General features: G+C 49.6%; 1 protein-coding gene across 12 annotated transcripts in view; it reads left to right on the top strand.

Moving 5' to 3' along the window:
- Positions 1 to 17,121, top strand: part of LPIN1 (lipin 1) — a 129,411-nt gene that overhangs the window by 68,166 nt on the left and 44,124 nt on the right. For 7 of the 12 annotated variants that reach the window (XM_044390373.3, XM_048222508.2, XM_044390370.3 and 4 more), the window contains 4 exons: positions 8,988 to 9,188; positions 10,098 to 10,193; positions 13,427 to 13,734; positions 15,502 to 15,627. In XM_044390373.3, coding sequence (XP_044246308.1) covers positions 8,988 to 9,188; positions 10,098 to 10,193; positions 13,427 to 13,734; positions 15,502 to 15,627 — 731 coding nt within the window. Of the gene's footprint in view, positions 1 to 5,582; positions 5,673 to 6,230; positions 6,371 to 8,987; positions 9,189 to 10,097; positions 10,194 to 13,426; positions 13,735 to 15,501; positions 15,628 to 17,121 lie in introns of those variants that run through there. The other 5 variants (XM_057308946.1, XM_057308945.1, XM_048222512.2 and 2 more) reach the window with 3 other exon arrangements.

Here is a 17,121-nt window from a genome sequence, read left to right as displayed (position 1 = left end):
CGAGGGAGCAGAAAGCGTGTTTGCCCAGTGTCTGTGCGGGCACTGGACAAGAGGCAGGCTGATTCCAGGAAATGATGAATCATTCTGAGGATGAAAGTGCCAGAAATGTCTCCCGACATAAAGAAGGCTGTTTTGACCTTTTAGTCCTTGAGGTTTCAAATTTACCTCCCAGGGATCCTGCGGTGGGGTACTGAAGGGGGGTGAGTACTTGTGAAAGTACCACATTGAGGGCCAACGGCCGAGTCTGAGTGGTCTAGTCACTTACTCCGGGAGGTAGAGACGCGGTAGCGTTTGCCCCAGCTTCCCAAGGGCAGAGACATTTCCTAGGCCATCGTGTTGTGTCTCCCGCTTGCGATGACAGCTGGGTAGGTCCCGTTGGAGTGGTGCTGTGCACGCCTCGCTCCCATGCACGGAGCTTGCTCCTTTTGCAGGAGGACAGTCGCATCCTGACCGTCTGACCCCACGTTTTGTGCAGTTTCTGTTTTTCAGACTCTTATCCTTTGTGTTTCATGGCCTGGTTTTGGGGAAGAAAAACCTTACAATCCTGTTACTTAAACTGTGTAGTGAATTTCGTTTGGGACATTGTCTTCCTGGTCCTTCCGTTCCTGGGAGAGAACGATAGCCATTCTTAGTTTCTTCTAGTTTTTAAATCATAGCGCTTGCCCCTTCATTCCCGGAGTTGCTGAGCTGCTTCTAGGGTGCGGGGTCTGCACCTTGTGTGCACATCTGGACTGTTTTTGTGATGGGGCAAAACCTGCAAACAAACCCCTTACCTCCCCGGCCCCCCCCCCCCCCCAACCCTTGGTTTCTTGCTTGGGATGAAGCAAGATTTCATGATGTTGCAATGGCCGGGTCATAGAATCGTGAACTTAGAGTACCACCGAGTTCTTGAATTCCCCCCACAACCTTTTTGCCAGAGGGTGGTTTAGACGCTTTGATGAGACCACCATTAATGGGGAGCTCACTCCCTCTAACGAGTCAGTTGTCCGTGGAAGCTTGGTCTGTGCTTTCCCTGCCGACTCTGGAAGGTCCCCTGTGTAAGTCCGACTCTGATTACAATCTGTGGTCATCTCTACAGCACTGGATACCCTGCCCACATGGGCTGAACATTATTTGACGTTTGGATCTAAACGATTGCCATCTGTTTTGCTAAAGCCACACGGCCGACTTTCTTTGACCGGGCGTCACCCATTCATACCAGTGTCATGCCCCGAGATGGGGGAGGCGGCACTATCAGGGGAGAGCAGGGGAGTCTCAGGGTTCAGCCTGGGCTCCTGCCCTCACTCTGCTAGTGGTCACGCTACTCTGAACATCACACAGACCTGGCACCCAGGTTCCTCATCGGTGAGGGGTCAGTAATGTTGGTGTTGAGTGCTGCACGGATTTGCTTTGATTTTTAGCACATGAGCTCACGCACGCGAAGGTTTGCTGTACTAATGTCGCGTGGAGGTTTGCGTGGCCCCGTTCCTGGGAGTCACTTAGTGACATGTCAAGGGCTTGGAGCGTAAACACGGCGCTGGCCTGATGACTTTAGAATATTCCTTTCTCTCCAGAATTGGTGGTGGACAGCCGTTGTGGTGCCCAGCCCGCTGGAGTCTTTCCCTTCACCATCATTTTGTCCTCCTCGCCTCCAGTCTTTACCCTGAGGTTCCCGGCCCTGGTGTCAGGGAAGAGGCCTGTGCAGCCAGGCCACACCTGCAGCTCCCCCAAGAGCCTCATAAAAACCAGGCTCGGCCTTGGGGCTGTGTCAAGGGACAAAAAGTTAACCTTGTATAGGCAGTAGGTTTGTTTCCTCCGAGAGCCTGGAATTCTGTTTCATTTTGGATGTCTTTTCAAAGAGGAAGCAGAGGTTAGCCTCTGCTCGAACCAGGGGTCATGAGGTGGTTTTTCCTAGCTCTCTCGGTTCCTCATTTCTTTTTACGTGATGACCTGCCAAGCCATTGCTCATTAAAACATTAGAGGATTGTGTGCACCCGTGTGGCCACGACCGCCTTGAGCACCTGCCTGTCTGTGTCCTGGAGAAGTGGAGCTGCCTCAGCCCTCCCGCCGCCTACTGCTCCATCCCGGCTCCCCGCAGTGGTCCCCAGAGGTCCCGGCTCCGGGCTCCAGTCCGTGACTCTGCGGCATACGTTTGGAACGCGGGACAGTGGCAGCTTTGACCCTGAATCCTCTGTTTCCATTGTACCAGTGGAAAAGTGTTCCAAACCAATAAAGACCACCAGTATATAGATTTAATTCAAATAAATCATCCCAGAGGTACCTAGTTTCATGACAAAAATAAAATAAAATAAAATTTGGCTCCTGGCAAATGTTCAAGAAGGTTGTCCAGTACAGCCTGAGGAGTAAAGAAATATGGCCATGTATGACTGCAAACATTTCCTGGGCCCCTCGGATGGGCCAGGCACCTCGTGGGGGGCTGGGTGTCCAGAGATGAGCCAGCCTCCTCCCTGTCCTCCAGTGGAACAGACCAGCTTGGCCAATGGGGTCTGTCTACCCGCCTGACAAAATGGCGGCCCACATTCATCCCCTGCCCTGGATGGGAAGTTGGGTCATTCACTGAGCTGGAGGGCCGAGGAGGAGGTTCAGTTCTCAAAACCAGGGGTTGTTTTGGCTGTGTTTATGGATGAGGTATCTGGGACAGCCAGGTGAGGACGTGGAGGAGACAGCGTGCAGTGCAGTTTAAGGAGGGCCTGTGGAACTCCTGCAGGACACTCTGTTCTTAAAGAGAAGGGCATAGAAAGAGAAGCAGAGGCAAGGTTTAAGGTGGTGCTTCCAAGGGTTGTATTCACTGAGGCAACTTTGCGTTCAGTTGGCTAAGGCCGGAGTCCTGATCTGTCGGCCTTCTCCGAGAAGGGGAGAGGAGAAGCCCATGTTTAGAGGTTGCCTTCCAGATTTCATTTCCCAGGAGCAAACCCACAAAATTAAGGTGGAGAGACTGTTATTTCCAAGATAGCATGCCTTTGATAACATTCTAGTTGAGAGAACTGGCAAGTTCTCTTTTAACCACTTTTAACCACTCGCATATCAAATGAGTAGAACGAGCAATTTCTGAATTGACGGTTAAGAGCCTTAGCCTAAAGTCATTCGAATCCTCATATTTAATATCGATGCCATTCAAGTCGAACACACTGTTTATTATCAATGTCGTAAGCAGAATCCCAGGTGGACGTATGCTTTTGGATTTTTATGTTCCTCAGTGCTTTATCTGTCTCTAATGTAAGTGCTGTAGTAGTTTCTAACTCAGGGAGCACTGTCTGAAAAGATGGTATTCCCATGAGATGTGATAGCCTCAGAAAATCAGCCTCAAAATATCTTCCGGAACGCTAGATGATACCACGTTAAAAAAACCTGCATATAACTATGTATTAATTCTTTCTTTATATTAATTAATTAATATAAAAACATATTTATAGTCCATGTTAATTAATAATTATAATGATATATTATACCATATATTGTATTATTATGTATGTTATATAATACATTAATATGTTGTATATATGATGTAATATTATTATATACAATAATTATAATATCCTTAATCATATTTAATAAATATCAATAATATTCAACATTAAATGTATAATACATATTATGTAATATTTATAACATGACATAATGTAACATAATTAATAATACTAATATTAATCATATAATATATAATATATATCATATATAATAAATACAATAAATAATAAATAATATAATGTAATATATAATTATAATATAATAACATATAATGATTTATAAATTATATGCTATATAATAATTATAATAATTACTAATAAATAATTACAATATATCCTATTAAATAAATAAATAAATATTTACATGTTTCTTAACCTCAGAATTGCTCTGAAAATCCACACCACAGTTTAGAGAACTCTAGTTTGGCCAGACAGAGGGTGTTTGTGAGGTTTAGCTTATCTCTCCTTGAAAAACGTCTGAAATAGGTTGTGGAATCCTGTTTCATGTGGCAAATGAAGCCCCATCAGGGGAAGGAGCCATTTCGTGCCAAATGTTGAGATTGCAATCAACAGATTGAAAAGTAATTTGGTATGGGGTGAATGCAGAGCCGGGATGTCCAAGCTATTTAACTGGGTACGGAAGCATTTTGTTTTGCTCTTTACAGGTTGTACTGTGGTTACGCTGCAGGTAATTAAGATGCTTTCTTCTTCACGTGTTCCCCTCCCTGCTGGATCGTGTGACTTGGTGAACCCTGGGAGACGAGGGCAGTCGTGAGATTAACGGGCAGGTGCAGGGAGGTTCATGCAGCTCAGGCTGGTTTGTCTGGCTTCTTATCTTTAGGTAAATCCGATTAGCTTCTTCCTTGAGCCTTTCCCTTCAAACAGAAGAGAGCACGTGAAATTGGGAGCTGGCATCCAGCTGGTCTAGTCTTGTATTCTTCCAGTATTTGCCCAGCACTTCTTTAGAAAACATCCTGGAAGAGCGGAGATGAAGAGCCATGCTTGCCCCCGACTTGCCTGTACCCCTCAGCCAAGCAGATGCAGGGCTGAACTGGGCATCCCCCTCCCCCAAAGGCCTGTCCCATGCCTCCTGGGCCCAAGCTAACAGTAGTCGCCTTCCTGAAATGAGTTTGGGTCAGTACAGCATTCTCCCTCAGCCCGTTTACAATGATGGTAAAGTACACGTGACATAAAAGTTTACTATCTTCATCATCTCTAAGTGTACATTTCAGTCCACTTCGTGTAAGCACGTTCACGGCTTGTGCCACCATCACCACCATCCAGCTCCAGCTTTTGTCCTCTCCCCAAGTGAAGCTCTAACCCATTAACCCCTTCCTTCCTCCTGCAGTCCCTGGTAATCTCCGTTCTACTTCCAGTTTCTAGGGCTTTCCGAGCTCTAGGTGCTTCATAGAAGGAGAATCCTACGTACGGTATTTGTCCTTTTGTGATTGGCTCATTTTACTTAGCATGATGTCCTCTGGGTTTATCCATGCCGTATATATAACATATATCAGAATTTCCTTCCTTTTTAAGGCTGACTCGTAGCCGATTGTGTGTACGTATGCTATTTTATTTATCTGTTCATCCATCGATGGACACTTGGGTGGTTTCCACCTTTTGGCCATTGCGAGAACGCTTCTGTGAGCATGGGTGTGCAAATATCTCTTTGAGACCCTGCTTTCGGTTTTCTTGGGTATATATTTAGAAGTGGAATGGCTGAATATGTAATTCTATTTTTGATTTTCGGAGGAGATGTGTTCCGTACTGTCCCATACATAGCGCTGCACCGTTTTGCGTTCCTACCCACGGGGCACGCACGCTCCAGTTCCTTCCCAGCCTCGCCAACCCTTGCTTCTCCCTGTGCTTGAGGGAGTAGCCGTCCAGGTGGTCTCCTTTGTAAAAAATGCTCAGCAGTCAGTTAAAGCAGCCCCTGTCCATGTTGAGAGTGCCCGGGAGTGTATTGCCAGGTGGGGCCATGACCCTGTCATCATTTGTTAAGAATTATGGAACAGATGCCCTGCTTCCAAGAGGAGGCGTATTCAGATTTGCAAATAAGTTGTTCTATAGAGGGAAGCTAAAGGTAATCAAAGCTACTTCCGATTATTTGTGCCGGAAAACCTACCCCAGGCCGATCCCGTGGTGCGCACAGAGGAAGATCCCAGGACCAGAAACCGGGAAGGCAGAGTCCGGCTCCATCTCTGCGAGGTGGGGAGCGCTGCCCGTCCCTTCCCATTTCTGGCCTTATTTCTTTCAAATGAGGCTGTTGGAATAACAATCCAGGGTCCTGCCACCTTCGAAATCTTCAGATTCTGCGCAGTAACCTTGAATTGGTTCACTGACAGGGGAGGGATGCTCTGTTGTGAGGACAAGAGAGCAGAGCACCGTTCAGCGTGAATTATTAAAGATGCCCTTTCAGGCTTCATCCTGGGGCGGTCGGAGCTGGAATTGGATCTTGTGGGTCATCCAGGCCAACGTCTTTGTCTTACAGATAAGGGGCTGGGATGCAGACATGCAGTCACACCATCCAGTTACAAGCTTTCTCTGTGTCGTGACTGCAATAGGTTGGCCGGCGAGGCCTCCAGGGCCGCATGAGCAGCCGCAGGGGCACGGGCGGGGGTTCGAGCCTCGCTGCGGGAGACGGTCACCTGTCACTCAGGGACCAGCGTGGCCTGCAGCTGAGGGCCGTGAAGTCGGGAGAGCGGCCGTGGAACCCAGGCCTGTCCCTAGGGCATTTGCTTCATTGCACTTTTTGCTTGTCCTTAGTTCACTGGTCTGAAAGGCCTCGAACCTACAGCGTTGTTGTAGAAAATCACTGGAGCACGAGGTCACGTGGAAGCAATCGTACAAAAACATCGTTCATACCACTTGTGCTTAGCTGCTGGATTGGAGGTTTACCCCTCTTGGTAAGCACCGTAGCTTAAAATCTACATCAAACATGGATGTGATGATTTTTTTTTTTTCTAAAATGAGTCCCTATAAGTAGTATCAGGGTTCCTGGTACTTGGCTGGCTCAGACAGTAGAGCATGCCACGCTTGATCTTGGGGTTGTGAGTTCAAGCTTCACATTGGGCACAAAGCTTACTAAAAAAAACCCCTAACAACAAAACAATAAGTATCAGCGTTCCAAAGAATCCTTTTTTGCGTTGTTCATTTCTTCAGGAACTGTCTCCCCTGCCGTTTTGCACGAAGTTAATTAGCTTGCGCGGCCACACAGACTTAGAAATTGCGTGATTTTCTGTTTTTGCATCCATGTGACTTGCGTTAGCAGTGGGAGCTGGACCGCCTGGTGCCGACTCCGTCTACGGGCGGCCGGCCTGCGCGCATCTCTGCTTGTGTTCACGGAGGGTGTGCTCGTCCCTCGTCTCAGGGAGACGGGTACATCAGTCCACAGGGCGTCATTTAAAATTGTAAAATGAGCCAGAGGGCTTTCTTGTGTTGTTTCTAGGCTTTGTCATTGCTTTTAGGGCTCTGGCCTCTTCTAACTCAGCCTGGAATCAGCGGTTCGTGTTTGCCCACTGCGTGCAGGGCTCTTGACCAATCACCTGTGAGCCTCAGTTTCCTTATTTGTAAAGCAGGGATGCTAATATCACTCTGCTTATGTCACAGGGGTTGAGGTGAGGCTTATGAAAGGTAGTTTTTGGTTTTTAACTTGCAAAGATAAGGCTTGATACTTGACCTCAAAGACGATCTGGCTTCGCCAAGTGACAGGAAAACCACACGGCAAAATAGAGACCCAGCCGAGCGAGAAAGTTCACAGAACCAAACTGTGCAGACGGGTCAGGGACAAGTGTGCATACGCAAGGTGGTGGTTGCTGGATCATCGTCAGGGGCCCGAGGTGGGTGGGGTCACATGTAGGGTAGGTAGTCGCCTTGAAGAATCAGGGGTGATGGTTGGGAGAGAAGGTGAGGTCTTGGGACCCAGCGATTGGAAGTCACAACGTGCAGACCTTTCATGCTCAGACGGTGTCCTCAGGAGGCCACCAGTGTTAAGTGCACAGAGAGGAGAGGGGAGCAGCTTCGACTGGGCCAGCGTGTGAGTGCAGCTAAGCTGGGGAAGGAGGGACCTGCGGGCTGGCAAGAAGGGAACCCCAAGAGAGCTGCACCCAGAGGCAGGTACCCTGAGTGGGGGCAGACACCTCTGAGGACGGGCACCTCCGAGGGCAGGAGGCCCAGTGAGGCAGGGCAAGGAGGAGCGAGTGGCGGAGGAGGGCTGCAGGGTTGGCCCTTGTGGGCTGTGGGCCAGTCTGAGGTGTCTAAGTCCCATCAGGACACATGACCCGGTCAGACCGTGGAACCGGAGGGTGGTCTCTGCCGAGGTGGGCAGTCAGGCAGGTGAGGATGGACACCAAGGCGGTCGTGGGAGCCAGAGCTGTGGAAAGAGGGCCAGAGCATGGCGCCCGCTCACTGTGGGTCCTCTGGCCCCAAGCATCTCTCCAACTGTCCCTTCACCTCCATTTCCTCTTTACTGCCTCCTTTCAGGCTGGCATCATCAACAGCCACCGCTTAGTGTTCCGGCCTTCTGTCTCTTTCTTGTCAGCCTGTACATTTTTACCATGATGCTTTTTTGAAATCCTGGATCAAATCATTTTCTCTTTCCGGAGTCTGCAGTGGCTTCACGTTGCCACTGAGAAACGTCCAGACCTCCCAGCGTGGCTTGCACTCTCCATCCTTGCCTGCATCTTCTCCATGGCGGGCCCAGTCCCTCCCGCCGGGCTCTCGTGCACCTGTTCGCACTGGCGTCTGCCCTCCTCCCCGCCTCCCTCAGCTGTGGCCCCTTCTGTTGACTTAAACCAGATGGAGCACCACTTACATACATTTCAGTTCCTTCGTGAGCCCGTGAGTCCCTTCAGGGGGTAGGGACTTGGTCTTTTTATTTTGGTGCCGCCAGCACCAGGCTGTGGGCGTAGAGTAGATACCGGATGTTTGCTGCGTGGCCTTCAGTTGATTAGCTGGGCAGACACACCGAAGCGGAGCCCACGTTTCCCCTGGAGCTGCCGTAGGGCAGAATCCGATTAGGGAGACCGAGACCAGGATGGAAATTGTTCAAAATAAAAGTCAGTTTTTTTCCTTCTCAAGTAATAATAGTCATTTTTTTTTCAACTGATGTTCTTGAATACCTTCTCTATTTGGCATGGTGGGGGCTAGATACTGAGAGGTGTGAAGTACAGTCTTTTTTCTCAGGAGTCCTGTGACTTAGCTGTAAAACCTGCATGTCAGGACAGAGCGGGGCATGGCTGGCCATGAGGGTGCCTTGAGCGAGTGCGGGGGACCCGGGGGAAGAGCCCCGTGCTCTCCGAGATGAGGCTTCCTGGGGCCGGCAGGGTGGAGGCTGGTGGGCTTGCTGACTGCGGTGGGGGGAGATGGGCAGTGGGGTTGGGTGTCGTGGAGCCCCTTCCAGTGGAACAGAATGATCTGAACAAGGTGTGGAAGTCAAGCTTGTGTAACGAGGAGTTCATCCGGACTGGCTTCAGAGAGATGACCTCTGAATTAACTGGTCGCGGGTCTGTCTCTGTTTTCTAGACTCAAACCATGAATTACGTGGGGCAGTTGGCGGGCCAGGTGTTTGTCACCGTGAAGGAACTCTACAAGGGGCTGAATCCTGCCACCCTGTCCGGATGCATCGATATCATCGTTGTCCGCCAGCCCAACGGGAGCCTCCAATGCTCCCCTTTCCACGTGCGCTTTGGGAAGATGGGGGTCCTGCGTTCCCGAGAGAAAGTGGTAAGAGCATAGGACCCGGCGACCTGGGGAAGAGAGAAAATCATCATATTTCTGTCTTTGAAGATTTTATTTATTTATTTGAGAGAGAGCGAGCAAGTGAACATGAGTGGGGGGGGGCATAGGAGAGGGAGAAGCAGGCTCCCCACTGAGCAGGGAGCCTGATGTGGGGCTCGATCCCAGGACCCTGATATCATGACCTGAGTCAAAGGCAGACGCTTCACCGACGGAGCCACCGAGGCGCCCCTCGTGTTTCTGGCTTTAGACAGAACTTTAGACCTCTGTAGCTGTGGCTTCACGCTGGAAAGGGCTGGCCACTGAACTGACAAGTACTAACTCAAATTGTGTTAAATTATTCCAAAATATAGGGGCAGAAATCAACTACTTATTAAGCTCGTGGGTTGTGTGAGTCACAAATTCAGGCCAAGTGCAGCAGGGCTAGTTTTTCTCTGCCTCTGCTGTCTGGAGGCTCGGCTGGAAGACCCACTGTAAAGATATGCTCACTCACGTGGCCGGGGCTTCTGGCTGGGCTCTCAGCTGAGGCTGTCGGCCAGGACGCCTACACCTGGGCTCTCCGTGCGGCCCGGGTGGCCGCACAACATGGCAGCTGGATACAGGCTGAGCCTCTACAGATGAAAGGAGCCGGGGTGGGGGGTGCCCCGCGTTCTTCTGACCTGGCTGCTCAGTTCCGTAGAGCTATTTCTGCAGCGCTCTGCTGGCTGGGCGATCGCAAGCCTTCCTGGGCGTGGGGTTGGGGGTGGGGGCAAGCAGACACCATTTCTGATGGGTTGATTGATTGAGATGTGGAATTGTCCGATTGTTTTGGTATGCGTGTGATTAAAGGATGCCTGTGTAAAGACATGGCCTCCCCCGTGAGGTTTCCTGTTTTAGCGAAGTCTGTTTTTCCTTCAGGTTGACATAGAAATCAACGGGGAATCCGTGGATTTGCACATGAAATTGGGAGATAACGGAGAAGCATTTTTTGTTCAAGAGACTGATAACGATCAGGTAAGGAAGGCTGGGCGGCCACCGTGACTTCCTAGTTTTGAATTTTGAGCAACGCTTATCTAGAGGACCCAGCGGAAGTTTGTGCAGAGAAGTACCGCTGGAGCGGGTGGTGTAGACCATCCAGCAGAGAAGCATGGCTGTTGACCTGAACTAGGGATCTGGGAGCCCGACAGGGTGGGGGCGTGCCGTGTCCGAGACTCAGTAGCCCTGGCCGGCTTCCACGTGCTCATCGTTTCCAAGGAGTCAGGAACCGAATCACATCCGAGCTGTTGCCCAGAGCACACGGGTTATACCAGCGTGTCGAATCTCAGAGGGCTGCATGTTCGAACTTTGGGTAGTGAGTGACCAAATCACTTTGATTTTTTATTATTTAAAAAACTTTTAACAGCTCTATTAAGATACAGTTTGTGTACCATACAATTTCTCTGTTTCAAGTATACAATTCAGTGGTTTTCAGTCTTCTCCTGAGATATGTTACCACGTCGATTTTAGGACACTTTCATCACCCCAAAAAGAAACCCTGTGCCCTTTAGCTGTCACTTACCCCAGGCCCCCAGCCCGTCACCTTCCTGCGCCCTCAGTAGCCATTCTTTAACTTTCTGTTTCTCTAGATTTCCCTATTCTGAACTTCCACACGAATGTAGTCCTAAGTGTGTTGTCGTTTAGGCCTGGCTGCTTTGACTTCTCCTGCTGCCGTCAGGGCTCACCCGCGCCGGAGCCGGGTGCAGGACCTCACGCCTGTGCAAGGCTGATCGTTCTCGCCCGTTGTATCCGCACACATTTGTTTGGCCTTCCGTGGGCTCGTGGACATCTGAGTTGTGTCTGCCTTTTGGCTGTTACGAATCACGCCGCTGTGAGCAGTCCCGTGCGAGTTATCGTGTGGACATCTGCTGTTATTTCTCTGGGCTGCGTACCCAGGAATAGAACGGCCGCGTCCCATGGTGGCTGTGTGTTCGGTGTTGGAGGAACTGGCGGACTGTCATCCAGCGGCCGCTCCGTTTGATGGTCCCTCCAGCGGTGCGTGAGCTTCTGATTGGCCCACATCCTCACCGACACTTGCCCTCAGACCTCCCTGCTGACTAATGGTGTGGAGTGTCTTTTCATGGGCTGGCCGGCCGTTTGTATTTGTTCTTCGGAGAAATGTCTATTCAGATCTTTTTGTAATTGGGTTTTTGTCTTTTTATTATTGGTTTGTTATGTATGTCTTGTCACGTTCTTGATGGTGTCCTTTGAAGCACAGAACTTTTTACGCTTTGATGAAGTCCAGTTTATCTGCTTTTTTTTCTTTTCTTTTGTGGCTTCTGCTTTTGGCGTCATATCTAAGAATCCTTTGCCAAATCCAGGGTCATGAAGATTTACTCCTATGTTTTCTTCTAAGATAAACCACTTTTTTACACTTTCCTTCTTTGAGAAAGCCACGTGGAAGGGACCCTGTGTCGTGATTCCTCAAGAAAATCCACTTAGACTAGTTCCTTTATGGGAAGATGGCGTGATTCAAAGGGAACAGCTCTGAATAGCCCCAGGCTCGAAAATGAATGCCCATAATTTCAGTTTCAGAATAAAACTGTCCCAGGCTTGTCTTCTTTTTGGTCTCCCCAAAGGTGTGACATAACATCTTTGTGCCCCCATCTTCTGTAATTACCCCTTCTGTAATTACTTCCCTATTCAAAGGGAAGGCTCTGAGAATCGTTCACTCGCAATTATTAATTCTTTCCATCTCAAACAGATACTTGCCTTTTAAATTTCTGTTGTCCCTTAGCTGTGGACAGATTTTACGCTTTCAGAGTTGGAGAGCATTTTGGGTGAGGCTTCCATGGAAGCTGCAGGGTCTCGGGCCTGCTCTGCTGGCCTTAAGGGTGCCTGGTGGCAGGACGGGGCTTCGGAGACCAGAGTATGTCCTGCCCCTTACGCATGCCCCTGGCTACCCCTGGAAGGGTGCTGCAGGTTGGGGAAGCCTGTGTCCCTCATCACCAGATTGCCCCAGGATGCAGTCCCCCTCCGCTTGTGGAGGTCTGCCCCTTCCCTATCCAGTCTGTGGACCCTTCTTTGCTCTTAACCCCATGTCAGCACGGTCGGCTTTTCTTCTTCGTTTGGCCCGTTGAGCAGCTGGGCGAGATGACCTCTCACCTCCCAGCCTAAGGCTTGGTCTCTCAGACGTTCTTTGTATACCTGCAGCACCTTGGGTGTTCTCAAATCCACTGTGGAGGGTCAGCAGCGGGCTTCGGTTTCTCTCCTCTCCTTTGTGTATGTTCTTTACTTCTTGTTACTAAGTGTCTCCTAATAAGTCATTAATAAAATGATTGTTATAGTTTTTAAAAAACTGGTAAATCATTATTAAACAACTTAAATGGACAGGCCATGTATTTTTTTCTTTTGTTTTTAAGAAGAGAGTTGGTATCTAATTAATCAACAGCCATATACCTGGATGGGCTCTGGTATAGGCAGGCATTTGGGGGGCTGTGAGCTGTGTTTTTGTTTTTAATTACTATCCTCTTAATTCAGTGCATCTTTAAAAATGCATACACATTCTCTTTTACATGCAAACACATGCACGCACGCACACATACACACACCCCGCCACACACACTCACCCTCCTCACACCTCCACACCCACACCCGCCCACGCCCACCCACCCGCACACACTGAAATGCAAAACGGAGTCCAGTCCCAGGTAATGTGATGACTCAAAGCTCGTATTTTCCCTCTTAACTTTGGATATTTCAAACACAGTTGACTTTGGGTGGCCTGAAATCACTCATCGCCTTGCTTTGTTACCATTATGAAAATGCAAGATTCAGTAGAAAATGGCACTGAATGCACTGTTTTTTTTTTTTTTTTTTTTTTTAAAGATTTTATTTATTTATTCGACAGAGATAGAGACAGCCAGCGAGAGAGGGAACACAAGCAGGGGGAGTGGGAGAGGAAGAAGCAGGCTCATAGTGGAGGAGCCTGATGTGGGGCTCGATCCCAGATCGCCGGGATCACGCTCTGAGCCGAAGGCAGACGCTTAACCGCTGTGCCACCCAGGCGCCCCCTGAATGCACTGTTGACTTCATGGTCGGCACTGTGCCTCCAGCCTGCGGTGGCTGTGATCGTCAGTGCCCCCCGCCCCGCGTGGCTCTCCCCAGGGGCACTCGTGCTCCTTAAAGGAACACCAGCTGGCCTTTGGCACCGCCCTGCTCCTTAAACCCAAATTAGCGAGACTCTTTGAAAACTCTTTTCTGTCCTTTAGGAAGTGATCCCCATGTACCTGGCCACCTCCCCCATCCTGTCGGAGGGAGCCTCGCGCATGGAGTGCCAGCTGAAAAGGAACTCTGTAGACAGGATCAGAAACCTGGACCCCAACGCGTCAGCCCAGGCCTTACCTCCCAGTGAGGCCCCTTCGAGCAGCTCTTTAGTGAAGAAGAGAAGGAAAAGGAGGAGAAAGTCCCAGCTGGACACCTTGAAAAGAGACGACAACACGAACACATCTGAGGATGAGGACATGTTTCCCATCGAGATGAGCTCGGACGACCAGGCCGACCCGCTGGACGGCAGCAGGTAAATGTGCATGGAAGGCGGGGTCTGCGTCGCGGTCGGGCGCATTCATTCTTTGAGGTGATTCTTACAAACTCGTTTTTCCCCCCAGTATTCCTGCTTCTTTTATTTTTTTTTAAAGATTTTATTTATTTATTAGAGAGAGCGAGCGAGCAGGAGCAGGGGGGAGGGGCAGAGGGAGAGAGAGAGGGAGAAGCAGACTCCCTGCTGAGCAGGGAGCCTGACGTGGGACCTGAGCCGAAGGCAGATGCTTAACCAACTGAGCCCGCCAGGCACCCCAGTATTCCTTATTCTTACGTGAATGCGTTTTACACTGAGCTTTAGAACTATGGAGCCAGCCTCAAGGAGCATAACGATGTGAGGGAGCTTACCTTACACGGCAGGTGGTAGGCCCGACCTCCTCGTCTGGTCGCTTCAGCATCCAGGACGGAACCAAGGGGCAGAGAAGTGAGCAAACTACTATTTCACGCACGAAACTGTTGTTTCAGGGCCTGCTTGCTCTTATTTGGGCCCTGACTGTAGACCCGGCCGTCGGGCTGATGTGTGGCTGGGGACTGATCTGTGATAGCCTTCAGGTTACAAGTACATGTGGAACGTGACCAGTTTTCTCTCCAAGCAGACTTTTACTTTTCAGTGTTGACTGGGCCTGAGGTTTCGTGCTCGTCTTGCTCAACTTTTCTTTGCTTTTAACAGCGTGGTGAAATTCCGTTTCTGCGTATTACTATTTTAGTGAAAATGGCGTTTTGAAAGACAAAACTCCTGTGTAAAGTAAACTTGATATTTGAGATCTTTATGTAATTCAGTGTATTTTTGGAGGGGGGGATGTGGAGGGGCAGAGGAAGAGAGAGAGAATCTCGAGCAGACTCCCTGCTGAGCACAGAGCCCAACATGGGGCTCGATCTCACAGCCCTGAGATCAGGACGTGAGCTGAAATCAAGAGTCAGGAGCTTAACCGGCTGAGCCACCCAGGCGCTCCTAAGATTCAGTATAATTTTTGGTAATTATTTTTGTATCTTGTTAACATAAACAAGGGATAAGGAACATCAGGAGTAACCCTCTGCTTCCTTATTCAAAATAGGACACCCCCCCCCCCCCCCCGCCGGCTAAAAATACAGGCAAATTGGCAATGTCACTTTTCCTAACTATAGCCTCTGATCTGCTGCAGGCTCCAGAACTGGTGGTCGGGCTTATTATAGATGCCATCCCTGCATGGCTTTTAATTCCAGAACTTAGTGAGGGATATTACAGGGAACGTCAAAAGTATGGACAGATGGCCTCTGTCTGACTGAAAGAGTGCATCGTATTTTTTTAATGAATGCATTCTACCTGAAACAAGGTAGATCTGCAGTCGTTTTGTCATTATAAGATTCATTTGGTTTATATCTTTTATTTATTCTGCCAGATGAAGCATTATCTGTGTCTGGTCAGGTACTTCGCAGCCCCGCCCGTGCATAGCAAGACTTTTGCAGCCTCCTGGGCCCCGTCTTAGGGCTGCAGCGTGCACGTCCCTCAGTCCAGGTGTTTGAATACAGTCATTGTACGTGTATAATCCAGCCAAAGCATGAACACGTTTATGTGCGTCTGTGTCTCACGTTTTCCGTCTCCACTGCCTGGAATATGCCAGGGTGGGGTCAGAAAGAGGCCATGTGCATCTACAAAGAACTTAGAGACATAATCAAGATAAAAGGGAAACTTGCCTTTACTGTGAATCTATCACTAATAATCACTAATAATTCTTTGACTTTAGTCTTTTTTTTTTTTTTCCTCCAGAACTCTTCCCAATGATATACCTGCATTCCAAGAAGACGTTTCTAAGGAAAGCCCTTCCCCCATCATGACTTACCCGCAGTCAGCATCGTACCCTAATTCTGATAGAGAGTGGTCACCCAGCGCTAGGTAAGTGTGTGCGTTCGCCACCCCGGTCGGGAGCATTTAAAGTCAGTTACAGGAAGCGCGTCTAACAAAACAGTGAAATATAAGTAAAAAGGGAAAAAAATGCAGTTTAGAGCAGGAGGTACAGATCAGGATTGAAAAAGGACATGTGCAGACCATAAACTTCTGATATCATAATCAAACTGCAAGTCTAGCTCCTCGCAGGTGACCTTGAAAAAAAAACCACTCCAGTTGCTCAGTGCTAATTGTCAGCAGGAGAAAACAGGTGGCAGAGCCTTTCTTGACACTTAGCCCTCAAGCACGACTCGGAAGCACAGCCATTCCCTCAGGAGCCCCAGGGTGGTTCTGGGCTGTTAGAATGACGCCTTCTCCCCATGCTTAACCCCTTCTGCTGAATTCAGGAATATTTATTTCCCCGAAAAGAGCTCTGACATTGCCCTAGGATCAGGTAGAAACTTGGGAGAACCAGACCTGCTCAGTGTGCGGATTGGCGTCCTGAAGACCCCAGAAACTTTTAGTCAGTGAGACCTCTGAGAATATGTGAGCCCTCTGGAGTGCTTCTCAGAAGAACTGGGGAGGGGAAAACTGAGTGTTCTCAGCAGGGATGGTATCACCCCTTTTGGGACAAAAATTGGTTCTTGGGCAGCAAAGAATTCTTAGATATTATCAAGGTTTGTGTCCTCCACGGGGCCTCACACATAAGCAGATCCGGAGCCCATCTGTGGTGTGAAAGTTTCACAGTAGAGGGAGGACCATGGCGGGGGGGAAGCCTCACCTGTCCAGGGGTGCGCTAACAATGAAGAGGTTGAGAAACACCGATCTTAGTGACAGGGACATCCTTGGATTCTTCTTCTTCTTCTTCTTTTTTTTTTTTAAAGTTTTTTTTATTCATTTATTTGAGAGAGAGAGTGCAAGTGAGAGAGCACAAGCAGGGGGAGCAGCAGAGGCAGAGGGAGAAGCAGGCTCCCTGCTGAGCAAGGAGCCCGATGTGGGGCTTGATCCCAGGATCCCGGGATCATGACCCGAGCCGAAGGCAGACACTTCACCGACCGAGCCCCCCCAGGCACCCCCAACCTCGGATCATTCTTGTTCCTCATGTTTTAGATGTACTTGTTTGCAGTGGAAGTGTGGGAACCCTGCTGCAAGGGCTCCCTGCCTAAAGCCAGAGCCCTCCCAACACCACTCCTCGTTCCAGCGTCACCAGAGTGATCTCGCCAATGGGACGGCACAGTGAGCAGTGTGCACTGGAGTCTGAGAGCACTAGATAGGCCCCGTGCCTGGTTGCAGCCAGGACCGGGACAGCCAGTGTTAGTCTGCCCGGTGGGGCTGGGGGCCTGGGAGGTATCCTCATGGAGGTCTGTCTGCAGACCCGCCCCGTGCAATAGAAACAGGATGCTAGCCACCTAGGACATTTACAGTCTTCTAGCAGCCATCCTTAGAGGGTAAAAAGCAAAACTGAGAAAGCTAACTCTGGTGAGCGAATTCCTTTGACCCCGC

Source organism: Ursus arctos, unplaced genomic scaffold (genome assembly GCF_023065955.2).
Source record: "Ursus arctos isolate Adak ecotype North America unplaced genomic scaffold, UrsArc2.0 scaffold_8, whole genome shotgun sequence".
Taxonomy (NCBI): domain Eukaryota; kingdom Metazoa; phylum Chordata; class Mammalia; order Carnivora; family Ursidae; genus Ursus; species Ursus arctos.
The sequence above is the reverse complement of the archived record's forward strand: the minus strand, read 5'-3'. Positions and strand labels throughout refer to the sequence as shown.